The following is a 25,438-nucleotide window of genomic DNA, read 5'->3' on the forward strand; positions in this document are numbered from 1 at the left end:
CTAGATGTCACTAACCGCGACGAAGGCCGAAAGCTACTACAAAGATCTATAACAAAAACAGAGGAGAATTACGACGACTCGGTAACTGGATCTGTGGCTCAGTTGGTAAGAGCAATGCTACGGTGCAGCATGGACGTGGGTTCAAGTCCCACCGGGTAGATGATTTTTTTTCTGTGTGTTCGATCTTTGTATTATTAGTCAAGTGTATCTTCCTCACCATATTGTCGCTTAGTCAAGCGTCACCATGTCTGTTTTCATAAAAATAGGCTCACCGAAACTTTAGTAAAATCATTAATATACATAAAAACATTACCGTAGCCCCTCTCCGTAAAGGTGCTGGAAGGCTGCACACATAAAATGTAGAATTGGCTCCCTCTTTCTCGCAGTCAGTACTAGTAACTTTTGTACCATTTATGCGCACGCGTACACATGTTGTGGATACAGTGCCGCCATAGTTGGTCACTATTACCTCCAAGGTATCAGTAGGTTTCGAGCCAAGAGTATAGTTTTGTGTGCTGTTCCTGTAATTTATATACGAATTTATTAGTGGTTAACAAAATTAACTGAAACTACTTTAAAGCCAAGTTTAGTTGATGAAACTTACAAATTTTGCTATATTAGTGTCACCACCAAAACGCGAAAAAAATCAGCTGCTGCATTAGTTTTTATTTAGTAGGTACAATTACTTTTTGTGCAACAGGGGAGTATGTGTGAAAGATTCATTAAATATCAATTTTTAGTTTCAATAGTAAGAGGCACATCTGTTCAATTCTAGTGCCACTCACTTTAAATCGCAAAGATTTTAAAAAAGATCTTAGGGGCACTGCCACTGCGCCCGTCACCCTGAGACAAGTTGATAATGTGCCTATAATTTGACCAGCACCCTTACCCAGCTAACATTACCGCTTGGCGGCAGATATAAGAAGGTGACAGTAGTTCCCTGGAGGAGCACTTTAAGGAGCTCTACTGTTGGTAAAAGTTAGGGGATCAGGTATCTTTGGGTAACGCTTTACACAAGGTAATCCTAAAAGCGCCTTGGGGCAGCGTGGCGAACAATGACCTAAACCTAATTGTAATGGTTGGCGATGATGATGAGATTCATGAACTAAACTTGGCCTTGAAATAGCGTTAGTTGACGTCACAACGTCAAGAGTATTACGAGTTGTAACTCACCGACCACCGAATAATAGCGAAACGTTTAATCGAGGCGCACAATCACTAAAACAAGATCGATGAACTTCGCTCGTTAGGCTGGTCACACTGTACGGACTGAGAGATACCCAAGCGCTGTTAAAGTCTGTCAAAAGAGAAAGAAATTACATTAACAAAGACCGCAATAGCTTAATGGGAGAACAATTGTTTCACAATTGACAGGTAAGATTCTAATAAAAACGTTCGTACATTTGTTAAAACCTATTCAGATATACGCAATATTCTATACCGCTGTGGATTGCGAAATCTAAATGGGTATGCGTTATTCCTACTGTTCTAACCTAACCGGGCATCTACCTACTGCTATGGGTAGCCAAACTTTCTTGATTTTCACCCGTATAGACAATCACTTCGTTCTGTCGTTACTAAGCCCACGGGTGTGCCTCACTTTTATGACAATTAAATAAACTAATTTCAAAACAAATACCGTTCATTTAAAATAATTTTTATTTGTACCAATTTCACTTCCTATAATTCTTGTTTGATATACCATTCACATTTTATAATATTTTTTTCATGTGAAACTAATATTATATAACAATTATTTAATATATTGTCAATTTAAATAATTTTTACTTAGTATAATATCATTTTTCATAAATAATAAGTTTAAACCCGACTCACCATGATATTTGTCTGTTCGATACTGAGGGTCGTATTCTAGAACTCTACTCAATGCTCAAGTCAGGATTGCACTGGAAACATAAGCACTGGAAATACGACCCTAATAGCAGGGACTTGAGTATAATTTCGAGTGCTTTAAACCATACTCAAATCCTGGCTTGAGCATTGAGTAGAGTTCTGGAGTACGACCCTAAGAGTCGTATTCCAAAACTCTACTCAATACTCAAGTCCTGATTTGAATATTGCAGTGAGCAATGAAAATCATACTCAAGTCTTTGCCATTAGGATCGTATTTTCAGTGCTTGAAATCATACTCAAGTCTGCTCAAATCCTGACTTGAGCATTGAGTACAGTTCTGGAATACGACCTTAAGAGTGTAATTTAAAAGCCGGTGTGGTGCGGAAGGACAGTTATTTCCTTAATATAGTTTACAATGCTGAATTTTCATTTCGACAAAATTATTATTGTTAGACACTGGATTCGTTGATGGTATAAATAAAACAAACGTATTTTACCTAGGTCAAATCGTGGTTGCGGCTCCCATTCAGTACGTTCAGGCTTCAGTTTACGGTACAAAACGGTAATTGCTTTGAAATTAGTTTATTTCGTTTTCGTATAAGTAAAACGTACCCCTGGAAAATGTATGAAGTCCAATTCATATTAGTCTAGCGTAGTGGACTATGGTCTTAACCCTCTCTTCAGAGAAAATATTACCATTAACACACTGTATTAGATCTCAAATTCCATTGCTGAAACTGCCATTAGTACCTTTCCAGACAAGGAGTAACCCAGATGGGTTCCCGATATTTACAATGGACAGGGTTAAACAAAGTTTGTTTGGGTGTTCTGGGTAATGCCCAAGAGTGACTTTCATTGCTCTGTTATAGTTGCTTTTCACGCCTTTGACGATACCGACGCCCGGCGAATTCCACTCTTCCCACTTGCGCACCGCGGCCCTGGAAACCTCAGGCCGTGGGAAAGCTTTACACACAATACAGGAAATTCCCTAGTTTCAGATCAATTGATGTGGTTGTTTGGCACAGTATATAATTTTAACCACATTTCAATTAGTGGTCATAATCATCACAAGAAACAACTTGGTGCAGAAATAAGTTTTTAATCATGGAAACCGAAGTAGTGTTGTTTACCTTTAGAAATGTACGCGTTCTTTCTTTAGGTTTATACGGGTAAGAAATTTCTTGGGTTTTCGCGATTGTTACACATAGGAAATGAAACTATTTTTCCGGATTTAAATTGCGTATATTCGTTTTTTCAAACAAACATAGGGTGGTTTGCATTAATATTAGACATAACTGATTGATGACTGTACCACCTCAGTCAACCGTGACCATGGGACCTGTAAAGGGCCCAAAAGGTTGGTTCGTTTGAAAAAACAAATATACGCGATTTAAATCCGGAAAAATGGTACCATTTCCTATGGAAAAAAAACTTTTTCTCAATTTTTCCTTATTTTATATATTATATTAGAAACAAAAAGACGTCAATATGCGACATATGAATTCATTTCTTTTGCGGTTTGTCGACACCGAGGAAAACATTTAAGATTTAGTTTGTGACCGAAACGGTTATGTACACGAATGCCATCCAGCCTTAAAAAAAAAACTTGCCTGTTTCAACAAGTGACGCCTCCAAATCGCTGGTCAGTTGACTTTTCAAGACATATTTACCCGATTCGTGGTAAAGCTGCAATATGGAACAAAAAATGGTTACGTATTTGTTATTGAAGGCTGCAAAGTTGTTGACGCGAGTGCTTGTATTGAAACCTGAGCAAGCGAAGTATTCTAAGTGTCGTATTCCAGAACTCTACTCAATACTCAAGTCAGGACTTGAGTATTGCAGTGAGCACTGAAAATCATACTCAAGTCCTTGCCATTAGGGTCGTATTTCCAGTGCTTGAAATCATACTCAAGTCTGCTCAAATCCTGACTTGAGCATTGAGTAGAGTTCTGGAATACGACCCTTTGATAGAATCCTGATCGTACCGAGGGTTTCAAGCCACGAGAGGCAAAACAACTTTGCTGCCGAGCGAAACACACAACTTTTGACCGCACTGTATCGAGGAAAATGGCAGAGAAAAACAGTTGAACTATAAGAAAATTAATTGTCGTTATAAATTTAATGCCAACAATAATAAGAATAAAATATACCAACGGATTTATATTACATAAATAATGTACGACAAATCGCGTAGTTAAACTTGTCGTTTTTTTTTTCACAAAAAAGCTGTACCACAGTAAAGGTCGAATTTCAAAAACCCTTTTGCTAGTGTGGAAAAAAGCTTTTGCGTGCTGATTTCCAATAAGAAAGTAAACCTTTTCGAGCTAGTGAGGTGAAAAATATATTTATCTAAACTTCAAGTAAATAAGACACGTAGAGTATAGAGCGGATGACACCTCTTGTATATTGTATTTTGATATATATTTTTTAGTATATATCTAGCAATTACTTTACTACAGAAGTGTATTTAACAAAATTTAAAACGACTTCAAAAGAGGACGAGATTCTCAATTGAACTGTATTTTTTATTTTTCGTATGTATGTTACGCAGGTACTTCGACATTTGGGAACCGATTTCGATGATTCCTTGTTTGTTGGAAAGAGGAAATTTGAAGAAAATATTCCAACACTGAGGGTAACAAATTAGGAGATGAATCTGGTTTATTGAATTTCACCAACTTTTCGTTAACCGATTACAATAAAACTTGGCACATAGATATAATTTGGGTAAAAATAAAATGTTACGGTAACCTAGAGCTAATCTGATGATAGAAATGGTAGACAAATGAGAAGAATTCCTCAGCAGTGTACAGCGTCTACTTTGGCTACCTTGTGTTCGGACGCAAATGATTGGTTTTGATGAGGCCTTCATTATGCGTATTAGTACGTTGAGGAGACCGCGAGACCGTAGTAACGAATTATACCAAGTGTACGACATATTCCTCAGTCTATCACGGGCCAAAATAGCCCAGACCTTTGAATGGACCTTATTATCAACTTCTACAAAAGATCAATTGTCTAATATCTACCAAAATAATATTATACAAATGTTTGACTCAACATTATACAACATTATAAAAACGTTTGGGATAATGCCGCCTATATTAATAGAATCTTTGTCCTGCAGAAGCTTGCGGTTAGGGCAATTTACAATCTGGGTCCCAGAGTGTTTATGAGAGACAAGTTTAAAGAGATTAACATTTCGAGTTCTTAGGTTTATTGTTACACATAGGAAATAATGAAATACACATTCAAAGAAGTTTGATAAACCCCAGGTCCTTGAAAAGAAGTCGGTTATCTACCCAGGGTGCTGCGAAAGGCCATTGAAATTAAAAAACATCCTAATTTCAACAGGGAGGATGGGGTCCAGTATTTCCTCTGATGAAAAATCCCAAACAGACATAAGACTGCAGTATTAATTAATATGTTTTAATTTATTCTAAATCTATTATTAATTAATAACAAATTTAACTTAATAAAAATTCATTTAATAAAATAATTTGTAAAACGTAATGTAGCGTAAATTGGAATGTTTCTTTGTAAAATTGAAAATAAGGTATTTAATTAATAACTTCTGTAACTATAGTGAAAAAATAAGGTGGTTTGCACTAATTTTAGATATAACTGGTCGATAGCTGTACCACCTTAGTCAACCGTGACCATGGGACCTGTAAAGGGCACCAAACGTTGGTTTGTTTGAAAAAACAAATATAAGCGATTTAAATCCGAAGATTAACATTCTTACACTAACGTGAAAGAAAAATGCTTTTGTTTTAAGAAATATAGTGACAGACATAACATTAATACGTGGAATAAAAATAAACTAGCTGTTCTTGAGAATTGTCTTCATAAAGTCTCAAATTCATATAAGGGGCAATGTATACGCTTCTAGATTCCGATTGATATTTAAAATTTGCCATTTACGAGCATTAAAACTACTATCAAACAAAAACTGTATACTACAAGTTATTTATTATACATCTTCTGCGTCTTGGATGACAAAAATTCTTGGTAGTGACCGGTTTAGCTCTTTCATGTATTCTCGGTCTAAGATGTTTAAATTAAATATTGTAATGATAAACGTATTCAAATCTATATTTACGGTGAGCAACCCCTAAAGTTTCTTGCTCATTCTTCTTAGGAAAATCTGCCTTACGAATGAGCAATAGAGTTTAATCAATATGACTATATCTAGTGTAATTTGCTTACATATGAAATAAAGATTGCTTGACTTCGACTTTGACTTTGACCAGAGGTTAATCACTGAATATAATAGGTTTATGTGTAACAGCGCCTAGAAAAAATGTTTAAACAAATACACATACCGGTTTCACGATGACATCATCACAACGATGGTCCAATCTTTCAGACAAATCTACTTCAAAATTCGGATTCTCTATTTCAATGTCAATTCCACTTACGACTTTGGTTGTTACTAACAATTCTGGGAAAACACAATGTACTGTGTAACGGTAATGTACAGAGAACAACTGAATACAAATATACTCATGGACATATTTAGAGGATCGCCAAAAAAGGTTAAATACGGCAACAATGTTCATATGGACCGCTGGACGCTTAAATCATAGCGTTTAATAGAAACAAAGACGATCGAAGTCATGCTGTTTTCAAATTAAACTTTTTTTTATTCCTCCATCTCACGTGATGGAAAGTGACGATAAGGTCGACGATGCAGCCTGCACACCTAAATAATGCCTATTCACTCTCGCCTTGAAAAGGCCCAAGTTACGACGTTCAGGCAATAAGTCTGCAGGCTGGGAATTCCACTCCATAGCCGTTCGCCATATAAATGTGCAAGTGTAACGCTTCGTACGAATCTTTGAAATATCCACAACATAGGGACTCAAGCCTACACCTAGTCCCCCGGTGATGAAAAGGCGAAGACGTTCTGGAATATCGTCGTCTGTACCTCATATGTGATTTCTATGTAATTTTTCAGGACGAAGATAAAAATGGCGTAAAATGTAGTAAACGCGATAATTTTTGTAATTAGCATTTTAATTAGTTCAATTATACCTGTTTCAGATTACTATATTACTTTAATAATATATTTGAGCAAGTAGTTAATAGGTTTTTCTTCAACACAAATCAGTAAAAACGAACTATGTGTAAACGCGTATGCAAGGATTTCACTCTAAGGCGACGATATGTGAACAATTTTTTTTTTCCATGATACCAAGCGTTGTACGCCTGTTGGTAACAGCACACCTGTCCATAACAGTTGCAGTGCAACGAACCTGTCACCCTGAGATATTAATTGATAGTGCCTGTAATTTCACCAGCACCATTACCAGTAAGATTGCAGAACATCCCTGAACGAACTCTTCCATTGTTATCATAATTTTACTCTTTTACCGCGCTCCTCTAAATATGTCCGTGAGTGTAGTTTTAAGAATTACTTACTAGTGCTTATATTGACTGTTGATTTATCGTGATAAGATACATTAACGCATACTTGTAGTGTAAAATTGTCGTCCAATTCTTTCACATTCTGAAAAACAAGTTGCTTCAGTCGGTAATTTTTACAAATCGTTGTTTATAACTCTATGTGATTCATAATGCTATACAAAATTGTATTGAATTTTCGAAACAGAAATGTTTTGTAATAATTTCGTAGAAGTAGAGCCAATACTATTCATAATTTTAACCGCTAATCGCTGCAATAAGCAAAATATAAAAGTTTCGAGTACCATATAGATAGAAAAAAATTATTTACCGAAATAAGTGTATCTCCCGACAAAGTGACATTGATTGTCGGTATACACCGCAGGAACGCAACATTTGCAGTTTTTGGTGCTCCCACTGCCAAGTCTGTTAATTTCACAACAAAAAGAAACTTAATACATATCCGTTACAATTAAAAATCAACCCGGAATGCTGTGGGCGTTATAAGAAAAATTTCAGAATCAATTTGCAACATGGGTAGTGTCGTAACAGCCTGAAAAATGCTCAAGTACTCTTATTTCAGTGTTAGAGCTTTTTTTTTTTACAATAGAAAACCAGGAACCCTGGGGGCCACATACAAAATTCCGCAGAAGAGAGCTTTCATTTACTCTCGCTGAAGCCTTCTTAAACAAGAAGTACGTCAACTGACTGACTTCCGCCAAAGAATATTTAGCCATCCAAACAAAGGGAAAACGCCATAGAGTCATACAAAGTTCAGCTGAGCTGTTACGACTTTTGATTCATACCTCATCGACGTAAAAACCCTACCAATAAATATGTATATCCAAAAATAAACCACTATTATTGTAAAAAATAGTCATTTCTTGCTAATTATATTTAACAAATTTTTTTTTGAGAGACAGCAGAGAATTGTTATGTAAATTCACTTTAAAGAAAAATATAAAGTTAATAAGTACTTCATGAAAACATGTAAATTTAGTTAGTGTACACTAATTTTGACAAATGCATTAGGAATAATATAGTTTTGTGATTATGAATGCAACCTCGTCAACAAAATGCTTTCGCAGCTTGGCGGGAAATTTTATTATGTTTTCTTAAATGTCTTTGTATGAAATAAATGAAGAAAATAGGTTAAGTATTCTCGATTAAGTGTTAATATTTAGTATACATGTATACATATGTAAGTACTTAAGTACATTGTTTTATATTTTACGACAATTAACACCAACACCGTAACTGTTCGAAGATGATATACCTATAGTCCATTTGTTTAGGTACTTAACTAAATGTAAACAATCTTGATACATCTTTTTATTGAAACATGCTTTACAAATCAATAGGTATAAAAATAGGCATGCAATTTCATATGAAACTAAGTATTTGTATTTTGTATTTGAAGGTAAGGGAAAATCATTTTATAAATGTATATTTCATTAAATAGACATCTCAAGATTGTTTACATTTATTTAAGTACCTAAACAGATGGACTATAGTAGATGAAATTTCCTACCGTTCACTAGGAGGCCTAATAACGCATACGTAATATACAATTACCTTTATTTAATAAAACCGTACCCACTAAACAAATTAATTACTATCATAACCAGATTACTCATCTCAATTCAAAAATAATAATATAGTGGCATGCGTGGCCGCCGCGCCAGGACTAATATTCATACAATATCTTTATTTAATAACATTGGAATAATAATATCTAGCCTGCAAAAGTGGTGCGCGTGTGGCGCGATTGTGGCGCTATGGCTGACCTTGAAAGTATTGTATGAAAATTAGTAGTGGCGTGGCTACAATGCCGCAGTGGTACCATTGCTTTTATAAGCGTCTAATTTGAAGGCTCCCTAAAAATCTTAAGAGAAAAGGTACATAATAGTTAGTACATGAGTACTATAGGTACTTACTATCGCACCCTTGGTTATTACGTTCCGGCACAACCTGCAAGCTATAACCAAACGACTTAAATCTTTCCGATTTGATCATTTGCGTCATCTTGAAATCCTCAAGGTATTTGCTTCGCACATCAGAGCTGATCAGTGTCTTGTTCAGTTCATATCCCGACAGGATATATAAAACCCCAAAACCGTCGTCTGCGTATGGAGCAGATACAAAAATTTCTAGGAACAATAAGAATAAGTTTATTACGAAAATGTTTTGTTATATCGTTCCAGTTTTCATCTAATATGACAAAGTGCTTGTAGAACATCAAAGTGATAAAAATATTGCGAACCACATAACACAAATTACGGGTTAATTCGTTATTCCTCCGGTTTGTTGCGGTGCCCACGATTGTAATAAATTTCGAATAAACATTTTTTTGGTCAGATGTCTAGTCTATTTGCATTAAGTACTGTTAGCAGCAAAAATATTTTAGAATTTAATAATTTATTTATATGTACATTGTGTATTGCAATTATGCCTTAATTATTATGGGTTTCTAATAAACTTGTAATGTTTAAATAGTATGTACCTAGAATGAATGATAAAATGATTGTTAAGCTAGTGAAAAATATCAAAAAGTAAACATTACATCACGTACATATGTGAAATTTTGTCTCCACTTTAAGCGTTGTCTGGTAATGTCATTCGTAAATATTTAAATCTCTCTCCTAAGAAATGGTCATTTTGTTAATGTGGCCTTATTACATCAAGGGTGCTATTGGAACCAGTACCACAGTATAAGAAAACAAGTAGTGCAACTTGCGCCTATTCAGCGTGTCAATGTATACGCGTCACTTTGAGCGTAGGGTTGTAACATTCTTATTGTAATTGTACCTATAGGTTGTAAAGTATACATCATGGTAGGTACTCTCGTGCTGTATTGAATGACTTTAATCAATTGCAATACTTACATATTATATTTTTAAACTACTATCGCGGATTGGTATCTTTGGTATCTTAGCTATCTATAAATAAAAAAATTATAGATTTGATACAAGAAAAATAATTAAATATTTTAAACATTCAATGCTGTAATGCATGTGCGTCCGCGCTGTGCAACTCTAGTGCTCACGCACTAGATCTATATCTATATAATCTCACGATTATGCGAATGTGTTCGTCCATACACGGCACGAGACGGGCGTGCACACATACAAGCCGCCCTGCAAGCCCTGCTACGTTTATATGGAGTCACATTACTTCTCTTATTTTTAACCAATTTCAAAAAAGGAGGAGCTTCTCAATTCAACTGTTTTCTTTTTTTTTGCATGTATGTTACGTGATAACTCCGGTATTTGTGGACCGATTTTCATGTTTTTTTTTTGTTGGAAAGGGGGTACTTCCATAGTGGTCCCATTTCATTTTGAAGAAAATCATCCACCTCTAAGGGTGGCTGTTCACGCATGAAGATTCATTTTTATAAATAGCGCCTAAATTTTACTAAGGAGCAATTATTTTAATGGTTGATTTTGCTATGTCTCCAATTCAAGGCGTTTTTCTTTCCATATACTTTGAGTAGTGAGAACCGTTTTTTATTATCTCCAATGTCAAGTCCGGTATAGTGGCGAATTTAAGGACATTACAATAAAACTTAGCAAATAGACGTAATTCCACGCACTTTTGAGGTCGGTTTTTTTAGTACTCTCTACTGAGATTATATAATTCTATAGTATTACTTTGCAATTGTGAAATTACCTACCGAATTCAGCAAGTGAAGATAACGCCCTTAAATATAGTTAAGAATAGCTTACCTGGAATTGCATCCCCATCCAAATCGGTGCAAGCTATCGTTGTCCCAAAACGAGCTCCATTTTTATCCCCATATATGGCACGTCTTCTCTTATCAGTTATCATATTCTGAAAGTACAAAGTAAATAATCTTTTGTCACCTAAAAAGATTCTGATTGTTTAAGCACTAGATTATCTAAGATACAATATTCAAAATAATACTCAAAGATTGGAAGTTAATTGGAAGTTTTTTCAAACGAATCCACATTTCGGGGGCTTCACAAATGTCTCATGGTCACAGTTGAACTGACCATAACCGAAACAGGAAGTTAATGTTAAGGACATAAAGTGCAAATTAAAAGAACATTTTTTGAAAACTTTAAATCCTTAAAATTTAATGTGTACTTATTTAAATTTACGTAATTTATGCGTACCGTCTACGTATGTATTTTCGATTGCATTTATGTACGTATACGTGCATAAAAATTAAAAAATTAAACCCGCTGCATACATAACTACTTCCCCCTTCGGTTCTACCTGTCAAACAACTAACACACACTAAAACCGCACGAAACATCACCATAAACTACATGAAATCATTCTCTGACTCATGCTACAACATCACACCATTCACACTCACACAAACACAAACTTTTCCTTTTTTTTAATAACTTGTTCACAGTACTAAGCGATGAATTAGCGTTATTTGGGAAAACTTATTTTAAGTTTATAAAATACTGTTTGAGGTATATGTAATTGTATTTGTATTCTAAATAAATGAATAAAATATCAGACCATCAGTCAGCCTTGATCATGGGACCTGTAAAGAACCCGAAAAAATAGAGTCATTACCAATGTGTAGCAATCGCGAAAACCTAAGAACTCGATAAATACTCACAGGGTTTCCGCCGATGAGAATAAACAAGGCACCAGTCTCATATACGTCTTCGACCTCGGCATACGTAGGTGCGCCTATTAACAGTTCCATTACTCCATCCAAATTTAGATCAGCACCACTCAAAGCAGCACCAAACAATGTGTTACTCACATCTCTTGGAACAAATTCTTCTGCCGTTACATACAGTATGGTACCATTATTTATAATATTCAAGGAATGGTCATTGGCTTTATACTGCAAAAATGCTACCTGAAAACAGTTAAATTTAACAATTGTAACTAGTATATGGTTGTTACGCGTAGATATGTAAATTTTTCCGTCACTAGTTTAAAATGGTTACGAGTTATTAAAATTAGAAACGTCTTCCTACAATCTTTCGCTGTCAGAATATGTGATGAATAATGACATGTTAAAATAAACATTTCAATCAATATAGCGACACCTATGTCAGCCTTCTGGTAGCTGTAACGGTACCTGACTGAGTGAAGAAACTTTCATAAGTTCGCACAGATGGGGTTACGGCATAAAACTACATAAGCGCTCCCGCCATTACGACGCTAAATATCGGAGTGAACGGACATACCGCACGCACATGTTAACTAACCTAACGTTGTCGTATTGAGCTATTCTTGTACTAAGTAGTATAGAATTTAAATTGTTGCTTTGTATGATACTAAATTTTATACATACATTATGTTTGGACATTAGAATAATACCAAAATTAAAAAAGATGTTTGTTCAAAGACAAGTTGAATAAATATTTTTATATTACTTACTTTTTCTTCTCTATTGGCATCCTGCAAGTTGAATGCGTAAACAAATTCATCGATGTTGGAGAAGAACTTCCCCGCAGTTAAAGCATAACCTGAATACAGAAATTAAATGTTCAATAACATATACGCATTGCCATTGTAGCCAGCCACGTTAAGGCTATAGAAGTTGGTTCGAATACAGCCGAATCGGGGGAATTTTTCTTTGTGTTTGTTCGATCTTTATACCAGTAATAATAATAAACTAGCGAAATATTTTGACAAAAAAATATACGAATGTCATAGCAGTTAATACTACATGATATTCAACAAAAATTAAATATTACAATTAGTATAGCGACTTCAGTAGCACTAGAACTCCTTGTGAATGAGTTCCTATTTCTACCCGAAGCAGTAACGTGAGCCTTACAGCGTTACAATGTTGAAGGGTAAGCGTTTTATTGAAATTACAGGCACATGAGACTTGTCAACGTATGTCTCAAGGTGACAGGCGCAGTGGCAGTGTCCCTTAAATCTTTGCGATTTAACACTCTGAGCGACCTGCGACTGCTATTTCTGTTAGTTGTAAAGGCACCTGGCTGAGAAAAGACGCTTTCATAAAAATCATAACCGCTCAATCAATCAATCAAAACCGTTTACAAATCCAATACAAAGATCGGCAACAACGGCTACAAGCACGTGAGAAATTCGTAAGATGTACTACCTCCATCCATTACATGCGTTTAAGATCTTATTATCTGATTTAAAGACAAAAGCTGCAAATAATCCGTCTTACCTATTTGTTTTATGTTGTCCTGGTCCTTTTTTTTGAGTACTAAGTTGTGAGAGTACAAGCCCTTGACATTCGTAGTTGGCGCTGTAGCCTTTACGTATGAAATTTCACCAAATCTAGTTGGATTCGCAAGAAGTATCAATTCATTACGGTGGTCGTACATTATGTTCAGACCCATGGTACCGGCCAGATGTACTGTTGATAAATATTAATTTAAATTAAGATTCCAAACGTAACCGCCATAAGCGCCAGTATATTAATGGGCTTAGAATGCTGCTGAGGTTACTCCGACTCTGCTGCACATCAGGTATGTTTGCCGAGGCGTGCTTTGATAGTTTCCAGACTATCCTGCACAAACGGATAGCGTCGGTGATACAAATCATATGGGACAGCACCAGCAGCCGCCTGCGCACCACTCTAACGTCTAAAGTACCGGGTGGATTGCCCGGTAGTAAGACAGTGGAATGCGCGTCATTTGCGTTCCACAGTGGCCTTAGATAACATTAAAAAATTAATTAAAATCATTGAGCGGATATGTTAGGTTCTCACACATTTATTAACGAAGAATCGGCTTGAGTTACTCAGGAAAAGCTTTCTGTGCCAACGTTGTTACATGACTAGATTAACGCGATTTCATAGCGATAATTGTGTTGACCCTTTATGTAACAATTTCGTCGACCAATCAGGATTGTAACACTCCGACAAGTTTCACAAAAAAGGGACAATGACACTCTAAAACAATGCGTATATCAGACGCCTGGAGAAATGTCACTCCTCCTGACCACATACAAATTTTGAATTTTGGGTTAAATAAATAAGTAACTTTACAAGGACAGCCTTTAATACGTCCATTTTTTAAAAGGAAATAAACTTAAAAAATCTATTTAGTGCTTTAGTTAATCAATTTAGGTAATCATAGTAAACATTTGAGATTTTAAAAGGTAATTGATTGAATTTTTCTGTACTGAAAAAGTGGGTTTGTTAAAATAATTGACTTACGGGTTTTCATAGTAAGGCGACGCATCGTGATGAAACCTGCTCGTAGAAGTGGGTTCACAACTCTTCAAAATCTCCAATAGCATTAAACCGAATGGCAGATTAAAACATGGGACTTGTCAACTTACATCTCAGGATGACGAGAGCGGGAACAGTGCACCACAGATCTTTACGATTTAAAACTCTGACACTGCGACATAGACAGGCTTATCGCTTACCGCCAGGCGCACTTTGTTCGTCCCGTCGCTTATTATCATAAAAAGCCTACTTTTTGTTTAGAAAAAACCCCTGTCCAGTAGTAGGACGTAAAATAAGTTGATGATGAACCATATTAAAAAAATACATACGATATTTATTATAGGAAATGACACTTTTTTCGGATCTAAATTGCGTATGTATTTTTTGTCCCATTATATTCACAACTGACTGAAGTCAGTCAAATATAAGCGACTTAGTTCGCCATCAAATTAGATGTGTATAGAAGCGCTACAGTGGCACCAATGTGGCGCTGCAACCGCGCCACTGCTAATTTTCATACCATATTTCGAAGTACAGTTGCAACGCCACTGTCGTGAAATGCACGCGCCACTTTCGCAGTCACAATTTAGTGAACTAAAAATTACTGAAGGCGCTTCTACAAGCAACTAATTTGAAGGCGCCCTTAGATCCGAAAAATTCCTATGTATATCAATCGCATAAACCTAAGAAGTCGACTAATATTTATTAACGCTTACGATAATGAGTGGTAAAATTTTCCATATGTTGTTCAACCAAGCCTCTATACCGTTTGACATCGGATTCGTTGTAATAGACGAAGCAAGTGCCGAAGGAATCGAACTGTTTCGTGCTGGTGGTAGCAGAGGTTTCGATTCTGGCTGGCCATAAAGGTGCGCATGTCTGAAACATTTGTAAAAATAAATTTCTGTTTTTGATACATAAATAATTATACGCTCGTCGGTGGAAAGGTAGAAAACCTAAAGTGATATGCAGTAATATTATTATTGATGCACAGATCGATACCTATGTACAATGAACCTTATTTTTTGGTCATTTTCTGTTATTTATGTAAACAACCATATTTATTTACTAATATTATGCTCCCCGAATTATGTGCAAAAAAAAGAAAATTCGAAAGGAAAAGAATTTTGAGAAAGAAATAAAGAAACATAAACGAAATAAAAACAGAACATGTCCAAAAATGAAGTTGTCGTGTTCATTGGAGGTATCGAGATTGAACAACAGAAATAAAAATTCCTTCGATCTGCCTGAAAAACACTGATTTTCCAAACTAAATATTACGTCAGAACCCCAACAATTGATTCAGTACTTTCGTGCTTCGTCTATTAAAATTGGACAGGAATACGGTTCTCGGATCAAAATCAGCCAAAGCAAGTGCTAAAAAAGATAAATAATGAAAAAGAAATAGAAAGAAAAAAGAGGGAATTGGACGAATTAATTCCGCCTTCCCCTTTCCGCGTCGTGAAAGTCTCGGGTGACCAGAACTGGTAGGTATACCGCCTCCCCGTTTCCATCATCGGGGAACTAAACAAAGACTGGGGTTTCACCGCTATGTTATGGATATTCCAAGGATTAGCACGGAAGCGGTTCGCTTCTACACTTATATAACAAATGGTTATGGAGTGGAATTCCCTGGCTGCAAACTTGTTCCCTGAACGCTATAACTTGGGCCTTTTCAAGGCGAGACTGAATTAGAATTATTTAGGTTATAACTTTCATACATTTCTCACAGATGGCGTTGAAAAATCCATTAAAACCAAAAAGTAAATATCTATCAACCAACGCATAGAAAAATTAGTTTGTTGTATGATAAACAACCTAAAATCCAGCCTTTAAAAAGATGATAACTAATAACATGCGACCAAATTGAGTACACCAGTTATACGTCATATGAAACTCACTACTAAATATTGTATTTGACCGGTTACCCAAGTGGCAGCTAACGACCTTTAAACTATAATCGAGTAATTCCACAAAAAATAAATGAGTATCGTGATAGTAAAACATTATAATATTAATTACAATTAATATTTAAAAAAAATCAAGTTCTTGAACTTTAAGTTAACGAATTCCAACGACCATCAATAGCCTGATCGATTGAAACAGATATTGTAATTGACTTTCCAAAAGTAGTACTTGCCTTAATTGGGGATGTAACAAACTTAGTGGCAAGACAAAGCGGTTTATCTCCTTGATTTATAGTTAAGTTTAAGCCACTGGTAGCCCTATTTCAAACCTTCGTCTTAATATAATATATCGTCACTTAGAATACTATTGGTGAAATTACAGACAGTCAAATTATGTCGCAGGGTGACGTGCGTAGCGGCAGTACCCGTCTTTGCGATTTATGTTCAGAGTGGCACTGCAATTCTGCCCTCCTTTCATAAATGACGTAATCGACATTTTTAACAAAACTGAGTTATTAACATATACGAAAGGAGATCTACAACCCCTTATAAGCGGTTTTTATATATCTTATTTAGTTTCACTTTACGCTACTTGTGCACCGCCCAACCTGAGTCACGTCTCCAGATCTACCGGGTCGGCTGCAGAGTATGCGGCAAAATTTAAACATACCAAGTACAGTGTCTTGAAACCGATGTACGTTTTTGTACCAATTGCAGTGGAGACTACAGGGACCACGGAAGAAAAAAACCATGGAAGTGCCTTAGGCCTCGATTACCATCAGAACCGATGGCGCCAAAACTCACAGATTCTTAATTTGAAACATTACAAAATCTTGATATTGATTGGTCGTAGTTCAAATTTAAAAAGAAATAACAAATTCTGTATTGTTATAATTTAAACTTTACCCAGTTGGCATATTGTTGAAAGTTCAATATCATCAATATTACAAGTTGCGACGTTTTGATATTATATTGTAATTTCAATCAACGTGCTACCATATAGAATTGGAGTCATAAATTTAGTTCTCTAAACAAGGAGCGACCAAGTGTATTGCAGGGGTATAAGCTTTAGTTTCGTTTCTTATAACAAAAAAATATTTCGATAAACAGAAAATTGAAATGATTATCACTAGTATCAGGTTTCTTACCACGGTATGACTTCTTTTTATTTTCCGTGGTAAGAAACCTGATACTAGTGATAATCATTTAGTGAATAACCACGAAAGTCTTAAAATCTATATAGAAAATTGAAAATTTGAAAGGACGGTAGAATTGCTATGAAAAGGCGTATCTATTAACCCCAGGCGCATGACTTGTTCGAAAAGACTGTTGGACGTAAATACAATTTGGACGAAAATTTACTATTTACTATTTTTGCGTCAAAATTGTAATATAAGGCCATTCTTCCTACAATGGATGACATATACCTACCTACAACTGTTTTACTAATCAATGAATAATTATTAAGCTATTTACCATGAAATATTCGGGTGTAGAAATGATGGACATTCCCAAACAGAAGTGTTGATTCGGATTAAGGATATCTGAAATTTAAACAATCATTTAAAGTAATAATAACCTACCAAACCACGCCAATTACCTGTTCCCAAACTATCCCTAGTTTGGGAATAGGTAAAAGAGCAATGAATTAACCTAGCGACAGTACTAGAAATAAAAAAAAAATTAAGACAAATACAAACCAACTCGCGCTACAAAAATCTGTCTAATTTGTTGAAATTTTATTATTATTTTTCATGTCCATCTTTTTTATACAAAAATAAAGTGTGTGCACACCGCACAGGTGTTATTTTTCATATGCACTATTCGTGGCCTTTCTAACTTTAAAGTGAAGAACACATAAAGCTTGACATTTCGAACTTTGATCCTTATGTCAAATCACATAGAGTTAAATTAAACCTGATGAGATTAGATAGCCAAGCGTAAGTCTATTTTTAATTAATAATAAACAGTAGTTGAATACTAAGCCTAATAATTCAAACGTCAAAACCTTCGACTCGCCAAAAATATACTATAACCTAGTATACATACCTCTATCATCTTTAACACTGGCTAACCTTTCAAAATCAATAGTGAGACGTTGACATTCAGTGTTTTTTTTTAATGCATCTTCTATGGGACAACCATATACTTGTCCGTCCAAGTCGCTGTGTGGTGAACCGACCACTGAAAACATAATGGATTTCTTTGTACGATAGTCAAATTAAAGTGTATCTAATGCCAAGTGTAATAAAATAGCGGCTGCAAGACGGATTTGCGCATTAAGTGTTCCACGCCATATCATAAGTATTTATTTCGGAATCTTGTCCATAGTGTTAGTAACAAATTCCCTGAGGACCAGGGTAGAAAATAAAATAAAATGAAAAATTATATCCTGGTGTGGAGCTGCACCCAATGCTGTAACATTGGGGAGTCCCACCGGTCTATGAACACACTCAGGAGTCCGTTAGTGCTACCGCGGAGACGGATGCTAGCCCGCCTCCACGGGCAACGTCTTCTCATTATAGAATAGAAGCCATCCGCGCGCGCCTCCGCAAACATCTCCGAAGAATTGCAACGTCACGGCAGCCCCAACAGAACCCTGAATGTGTTATTACATTGGATCCGCAAGGCAGTATATGCACTTGCTACAAAATTGACCCGGAGACTGCAGGTGTAGAATGGTTTTTAACTGGTTTTGTACACCTTGCAAACCTTCGGGCCACCATGTTACAGCGGGCAGCTAGCGTTCCCTCTCTATGTCCAGGTTGTCCTTTAAATCATCAGTGCCCGAAGTATTTAAATTTAGCCACCCGCCACAAAGGTGTACCATTGATCGAAATTTCCGGAACATCAGAATAGATTTAAGTACCCGATTTAAAAATCACTCGCAACACCCTCACACTCACAAACTCACTTAAATTTAAAAGACCCTCCTTTTTATATAGAACTTCTAAAAAAATGAACCATCCTACTCTCCTTATCATAACTGACGTAGTCGACATATTTTGCTAAATTGAGTTATTAACTTATCTGGAATCAGCGAACTGCGATCTACAACCCCCTATAAGCGGTTTTTTATATCTTATTTAGTTTAAACGTAATTTACATTTTTCAAAGAAAAAACTTTAGGTAGGTACTCATATGTCGTAAGTTACCAAAATGCAAATGCGTTAGTTATGATAAGAACGGCAGCATCCATAAGCTCACAACTCGTCGGAATCAACTAAACGGTAGTTCTACTGTATATACCTAGTTAAGGGTTAGGTAGTCTGCAGACTGTCCCGGTTACTGTCTCAAGGTGTTATAATCCCATAGTATTTTTATTTTCAGATTATCTCCATATTTTGTTAGTAACAATTGTAATCTTATGACTAAGTTAGTAAATTATTGTAATTTCATCGGATTTCCACAGTAGGTATATCAAATTTGAGGTTATCGGGCAAATGGAAATAAAAGAAAAATAACAATTAAATAAAATAAATTATAAATAGAAATCAAATAAATGATAGTTCCCTTCAATTTACACATGACTACAGTGTCCGTGGCGGGCACAGGACCTACTCATTTAAGAATCTTGGAACTCTATTTGGTATCATTGGTATAATAAAGCCACATTTATAATGAGTATACGTCTAAAGTGTTTTTATCACATGAAAGTCATAAAAATTGCGTAAAGGTTGCGTATATTTGTTTTTTCAAACAAACCAACGTTTCGGACCCTTCACAAGTACCATGGTCACGGCTGACTGAGATGGCAGAGTCATGTTAATGTCTAATATTAACCCTATTGTCACTAGCTCACTTCAGTTAAAGGAACACCTCAAGAAAAAAAATCTAGCGTTGATTGAGGGTAGGCTTAAAAAAAAATTTTTAGTGTTGACCGTTAAGTCAGGAGTTAGCCATTTGACTAATGAGTATTTAAACAGTATTTGTGAAATATTGTATTGTGTACTATTGTTGAAGAATTTAGATAAAAAAATGGATGGCTAATAAAAGGTAAGTTATTGATATTTTTATTGCATGTGTTTGATGCTTGATAGTAAAACTAACATGTTCTACGTTAGAATAATAACGCATAGAATGATAGTTTCATATCAAACGAACAGTCACAAGTGAGGCAAAAATCAAATTCATGTAGGCTAGTTTTAGTAGTAGGTTAATTTTCGGTTTTAGTGAATATTTATACAAAAATACAAGTTGAAACGCGTTACTTCCTTGTGGAATGTGATGTTAGTATCTATTTTATGTTTGTCTGACGTATTTTTACACTCGTTTACCGCACATTTTTAGCTAAAATTCTTGAGCTGTTCGCGGTGCAAGTTGACCTTGAGCACTGAAGGCCCGCCCGCTCGTGTAGGCCCATTGGGAGCGCTTCAATTTCCTCACTTAGCGTGTGCGGACTAGGTTTCTATGCGTTATTATTCTAAGATTATAACAATAAATAAACCTGTGATTTTTCTCTAGTCAAACTTGGTGTTCCTTATATCAAACAGTAGTAACATAGGCTACTATTACATTATGTTTGTACATAGTATTCTTATTTTCAGATTACGTCTAAGAGGGTTGACTCTGAGAGAAATTATTGAGGAGCTGGAAAATAACGAAAACGGTGAGGACGTACCATCTCAAATCACAATTTTGCCTCCAGAGACCGGCCAAACGACAGTGACAATGATATGTGTCTAGCGCAGCAATAGTTAGCAGTAGACCTCCTTGTGAAAGAGTTCGTCCAGGGAAGTACTGCCACCTTGCGTATTTCAGCCGCCAAGCAGTAATGTAAGTATTACTGCGTATCGATTTTGAAGGGTTCCGGTTTTCGTTTGCTGGTGAAATTACAGGGACATGGGACTTTCATCTTATGTCTGGGTGCGGGGCGCAGTGGCAGTGCCCCATAGACGGCACTGCAATTGTTATGGGCAGAAAAAAAAAAAAAAAAAAAAAAGGTGTGTCACTTACCTGCACGTGTTTTTCATTCTAACGGGACAAATAAGTCGTGGGCTTGGTGGTAAGCGACACGCCTGTCCATAACAGTTGCAGTGCCACTACCATCACCTGACACGTATGTTTAAAAGTCCATTTACCTATAATTTCACCAAAACCCTTACCCTTCAAAACCAGAACTTCTACTTTCCTGGACGAACTCTTGCTAAAGGAGGTCAACTGCTACTACAATTAGCTTAGCTTTCGTCGAGCCGTAGCGACAGGTATAATGGGGAGCTCCAAAAAGAGCGACAATCGTAAATTTGGCATTTGTCTCGAAGAAATCACATGAAGAATCTCGCTTTGACAATAACGGGCATGATAAGTTATAAGTTTTTTCCACCCTCTAAGGTTATAGGGATAATCAGACAAGACGCAACATTTGCCATAAAAATCCCAAATTCTTTGTACAAAGTGTAAAATCACTTTGCATCCGAACGACGGCTTTCAAATGTCTACACACGGGGATAATTTATTTTTTTTGTTTTTATATAATGAAAGTTATTCTTTGATTTTATTTCTAATAAAAAATATAAAGTCAATCGTTTTTTATTCAATCCAATAACAATTTCAGTGTAAGAGTAAGCATATTCATATACTTAGTAATAGTAGCTCAAATTACTACTGTTCTTTAAAAGAACACCATTTTCCGGCTTTTCCTTTTGGAAAAAGGAAAAGCCGGATTTAATTTGGAGAAATTTTCTACTCGAATTTTTTCATTATTTTTCTCATGACTTTTATACTATAATCGGACAGTATTCAGAAAATAAAACAAATTGGAAAGATTTTTACCTTTCAGTAACAAATGGGATATTAATGAAAACAATACATATGCTTTACAAATGTGTGTGTGTGGTGTGCTTTGTTATTATTATTAAATTATTTTATTTTAACAACATGATTTTTAAATTAAATTTATTGTTTAAAAATGAATTTTGATTTCTTCGGTTTTCGCGATTGTTACACGTAGGAAATGAAACTATTTTTCCAGGTTTAAATCGCGTATATTTGTTTTTTTAAAGAAACCAACGTTTGCGAGCATGTCATGGATAAACCTACACATTCAATGAAGTTGGTTCTTGCAAAAGAAGTCCGTTGTCTACTCAGGATGCTACGAGAGGCCATTGAAATTAAAAAACATCCTAATTTCAACAGGGAAGATGGTTTCTTCGTTCCACAAGTTTCGATCCAGTATTTCCTCTGATGAAAAGTCCCAAACAGACATAAGACTACAGTACTAATAAATGTGTTTTAATTTATTCTAATATCTATTATTAATTAATAATAAATTTAAGTTAATAAAAATTCATTCAATAAAATAATTTGTAAAACGTAATCTAGCGTAAATTGGTATTTTTCATTGTAAAATTACAAATAAGGTATTTTTCAATTCAATTTAATGAATAACTTTTGTAACTATAGTGGAAAAATAGGGTTGCTTGGCTTAATATTAGACATAACTGGTTGGTAACTGTACCACCTCAGTCAACCGTGACCATGGGACCTGTAAAGGGCCCGAAACGTCGGTTTGTTTGAAAAAACAAATACACGCGTTTTAAATCCGAAAAAATACTTTCATTTCCTAAAATAGAACATATTAATTAGTACTGCAGTCTTATGTCCGCTTGGTATTTTTTCCTCGTATTTAAGCGTAAAAAAGCTTTCCAGCAATTGTGTTCATAGCATCCTTAAACTCTCTTCTAAAAAGTTGTTTTTTCATTTTGCAGATGTGACCTTATTATACCAAAGATGTAATTTTACTTAAGTTCGTTGTCTACTCACCTAATCGATTTTGATGGCCTCTCTGGTAGGATAGGGAAAATCCAAAGTCCGTTTCATTATTCAACTGAGCTGGCCTTATCTCTACGAGTGACTTTTCGTGGAAGAACACACTTGCGTCAGCGTTCAAAAAAAATAAAATACACATTACGTAAGGTTTTTTGCCTGGAAATTAAATAAAGTGTAATTTAGTACGATGTCGATATTGTGCATTATGATCATAGATAAATGGCAGTTACGATGGTGCTGTAGGTACTATTTTCTTTTTTTTTTCTCTCAATTCGTCCTTATTGTTTGGTTGTGTATATTACACGGTTTTTGTGAACCGATTTCAATAATTCTTTGTTTGTTGAAAATGGGATACCTTCATGGTAGTCTCATTCAAGTTAGAAGAAAACTTCCACCTCTCAGAGTGGCTTACTAGGGTCTTAATCGAGTTTGTTGAATTTCACCCAATTTCGGTCAATCGAATTTAATCTGAGGCTTTTGCTATGTTTTAAGTATTGTACAGTTGTATTGTGTAGGCAATAAATAAATTTAAAATTAAGAAAATTTCCTTCACCCAAATTAGATATAATATAGAGTCATTCTATATTTAAATTATTTTTTATATAGTACGTCTAAAATAAGGTTTTAGTTGATCGTAAAAATAAAGGTAAAACAGATTGTCAATAATAATTAAATTTGCTTTTTTTCCGTATAACTGGAACGACTCGGAAGCGTAGTATGCTATATAGTTGTAGATGGAAATAAAATATATTTAATCAAATACAAATTAATGACGTGCATTAATTAAGTACGGAGAACGTTGCATTTCAAATAAAAGGTCAACCGGGCCAAGAGGACGTCAAGCGAGACACTCTTTTTTTATAATATCAAGTTTTTTTTTATAATAGCGTGAGGAGACGATCAAATCGCGTGCTTGATGGTACGCCACAAGCCTGTCCATAACAGTTGCAGTGCGACTCAGAGCTTTAAATCGCAAAGATCTGAGGGGCACTGCCACTGCGCCCGTCACCCTGAGACATAAGTTGACAAGTCCCATGTTCCTGTAATTTCACCAGCACCCTTACCCTTCAAAACTGGAACGCAGTAAAGCGCGATATGATGACGAACATCTCTAACAATACCGCGAACGCATGTTCCTCCCATTTGTCGCTACCCCGGCGCACCAGGCGGCCTCAGGCGCGAATGTCTCCCGCAGCAGCTTGCTCTTCAATACCGCATAGAGAAAATCACTACGATACTCCGATGTAGGTCTCAGAGCCATGAAATTTTTACTTTATGTCAATTGAAATATAGCGGCTGATCACGTCTGCCGCATGCCGAATGAGTTGTGAGCCAAGATAACCACCACAACTCCAAAAGGAGACGGGGTAGACCACGTCGGTGATGGCGGGATGACTTGGGCTCCTTTTTAGGACTGGCCAGGTGTTGCCCAAGACCGAAAGTTATGGGAAAAGAGACCTTTGCCCAGCAGTGGGATAAAACGGGTTTATAAAAAAATTGAATAAAATCTACATTTCGAGTTCTTAGGTTTTCGCGATTGTTACACATAGGAAATGAAACTATTTTTCCGGATTTAAATCGCGTATATTTGTTTTTCAAACAAACCGACGTTTCGGGCCCTTTACATGTCCCATGGTCACGGTTGAAAATCTACATTGATAAATTTAATATCCTTCAGATCCTCTGATATGAGCGTATATCAGCTATACGGCTATATGGCGATAGCGCTAGCGGTTTGATGAATTGAAAGTTTACAATCCCTGGAGCTGGTGACCTCAACTCTGGGTGGCGGACTATAGTGTGAACACACGCTGAAGAAAGTACTAGTACCGTTAACAATGATAATTAAACAAGACAGTTACTAATACGAAATTGCATATTCATGGCATGGCATGATGTCAGACTAGCTGTTGCGCTCTTTGAAAGCTGTTGCGTTTGGCATTTAGGAAGTCTCCCAGTCGAACCGTCAGTAATTAATTCGAAAACCCACTACTTAGTTGATTAATATCAATATTAATCAACAACAAGTAGTATATAGTATATAGTTACGTAAGAAATATACATTTAAACTTACCAAGCATTGTAAAGGCCAAAACGCACTACGCCCGGACTTAAACGATTTCTTTCTGACACTAACAATAAAGAGGAAAACGTGAGATTTATTTTACAATATTTGCAGCAAATGCGTTAAATTTACACATTTGCTTAATACAGTTAATTTTACCGCATGGTAGAGGCGACGATAAGTTCTCGCTGAAATTGAATTTATTTTAAACAACTAATTTTAAAAAAAATAATTTTTTTTAAATATTAATATAAAGATGGAACGCTTAAAAAAATCCTTTGA

The 25,438-nt window shown here is 35.7% G+C and overlaps 1 protein-coding gene across 1 annotated transcript in view; it reads right to left on the reverse strand.

Annotated features, from left to right (window-relative positions):
* LOC113237631 overlaps nucleotides 1-25,237 on the reverse strand; it is a 33,810-nt gene extending 8,573 nt beyond the window's left edge. The window contains exons 1-16 of the mRNA XM_026474237.1: nucleotides 25,166-25,237; nucleotides 23,086-23,247; nucleotides 18,373-18,507; nucleotides 17,800-17,867; nucleotides 15,133-15,295; nucleotides 13,406-13,597; nucleotides 12,637-12,725; nucleotides 11,861-12,109; nucleotides 10,986-11,091; nucleotides 9,198-9,410; nucleotides 7,592-7,686; nucleotides 7,279-7,366; nucleotides 6,180-6,298; nucleotides 3,465-3,540; nucleotides 1,174-1,297; nucleotides 314-521 (exon numbers count right to left, since the gene is read on the reverse strand). Of these exons, the coding sequence (XP_026330022.1) occupies nucleotides 314-521; nucleotides 1,174-1,297; nucleotides 3,465-3,540; nucleotides 6,180-6,298; nucleotides 7,279-7,366; nucleotides 7,592-7,686; nucleotides 9,198-9,410; nucleotides 10,986-11,091; nucleotides 11,861-12,109; nucleotides 12,637-12,725; nucleotides 13,406-13,597; nucleotides 15,133-15,295; nucleotides 17,800-17,867; nucleotides 18,373-18,507; nucleotides 23,086-23,247; nucleotides 25,166-25,172 (2,094 nt within the window). The 5' untranslated portion in view covers nucleotides 25,173-25,237. The remainder of the gene's footprint in view (nucleotides 1-313; nucleotides 522-1,173; nucleotides 1,298-3,464; nucleotides 3,541-6,179; nucleotides 6,299-7,278; nucleotides 7,367-7,591; nucleotides 7,687-9,197; nucleotides 9,411-10,985; nucleotides 11,092-11,860; nucleotides 12,110-12,636; nucleotides 12,726-13,405; nucleotides 13,598-15,132; nucleotides 15,296-17,799; nucleotides 17,868-18,372; nucleotides 18,508-23,085; nucleotides 23,248-25,165) is intronic.
* Nucleotides 25,238-25,438: the final 201 nt, after the last annotated feature.

This window comes from Hyposmocoma kahamanoa, unplaced genomic scaffold (genome assembly GCF_003589595.1).
Source record: "Hyposmocoma kahamanoa isolate Upper Pololo Valley unplaced genomic scaffold, ASM358959v1 93, whole genome shotgun sequence".
Taxonomy (NCBI): domain Eukaryota; kingdom Metazoa; phylum Arthropoda; class Insecta; order Lepidoptera; family Cosmopterigidae; genus Hyposmocoma; species Hyposmocoma kahamanoa.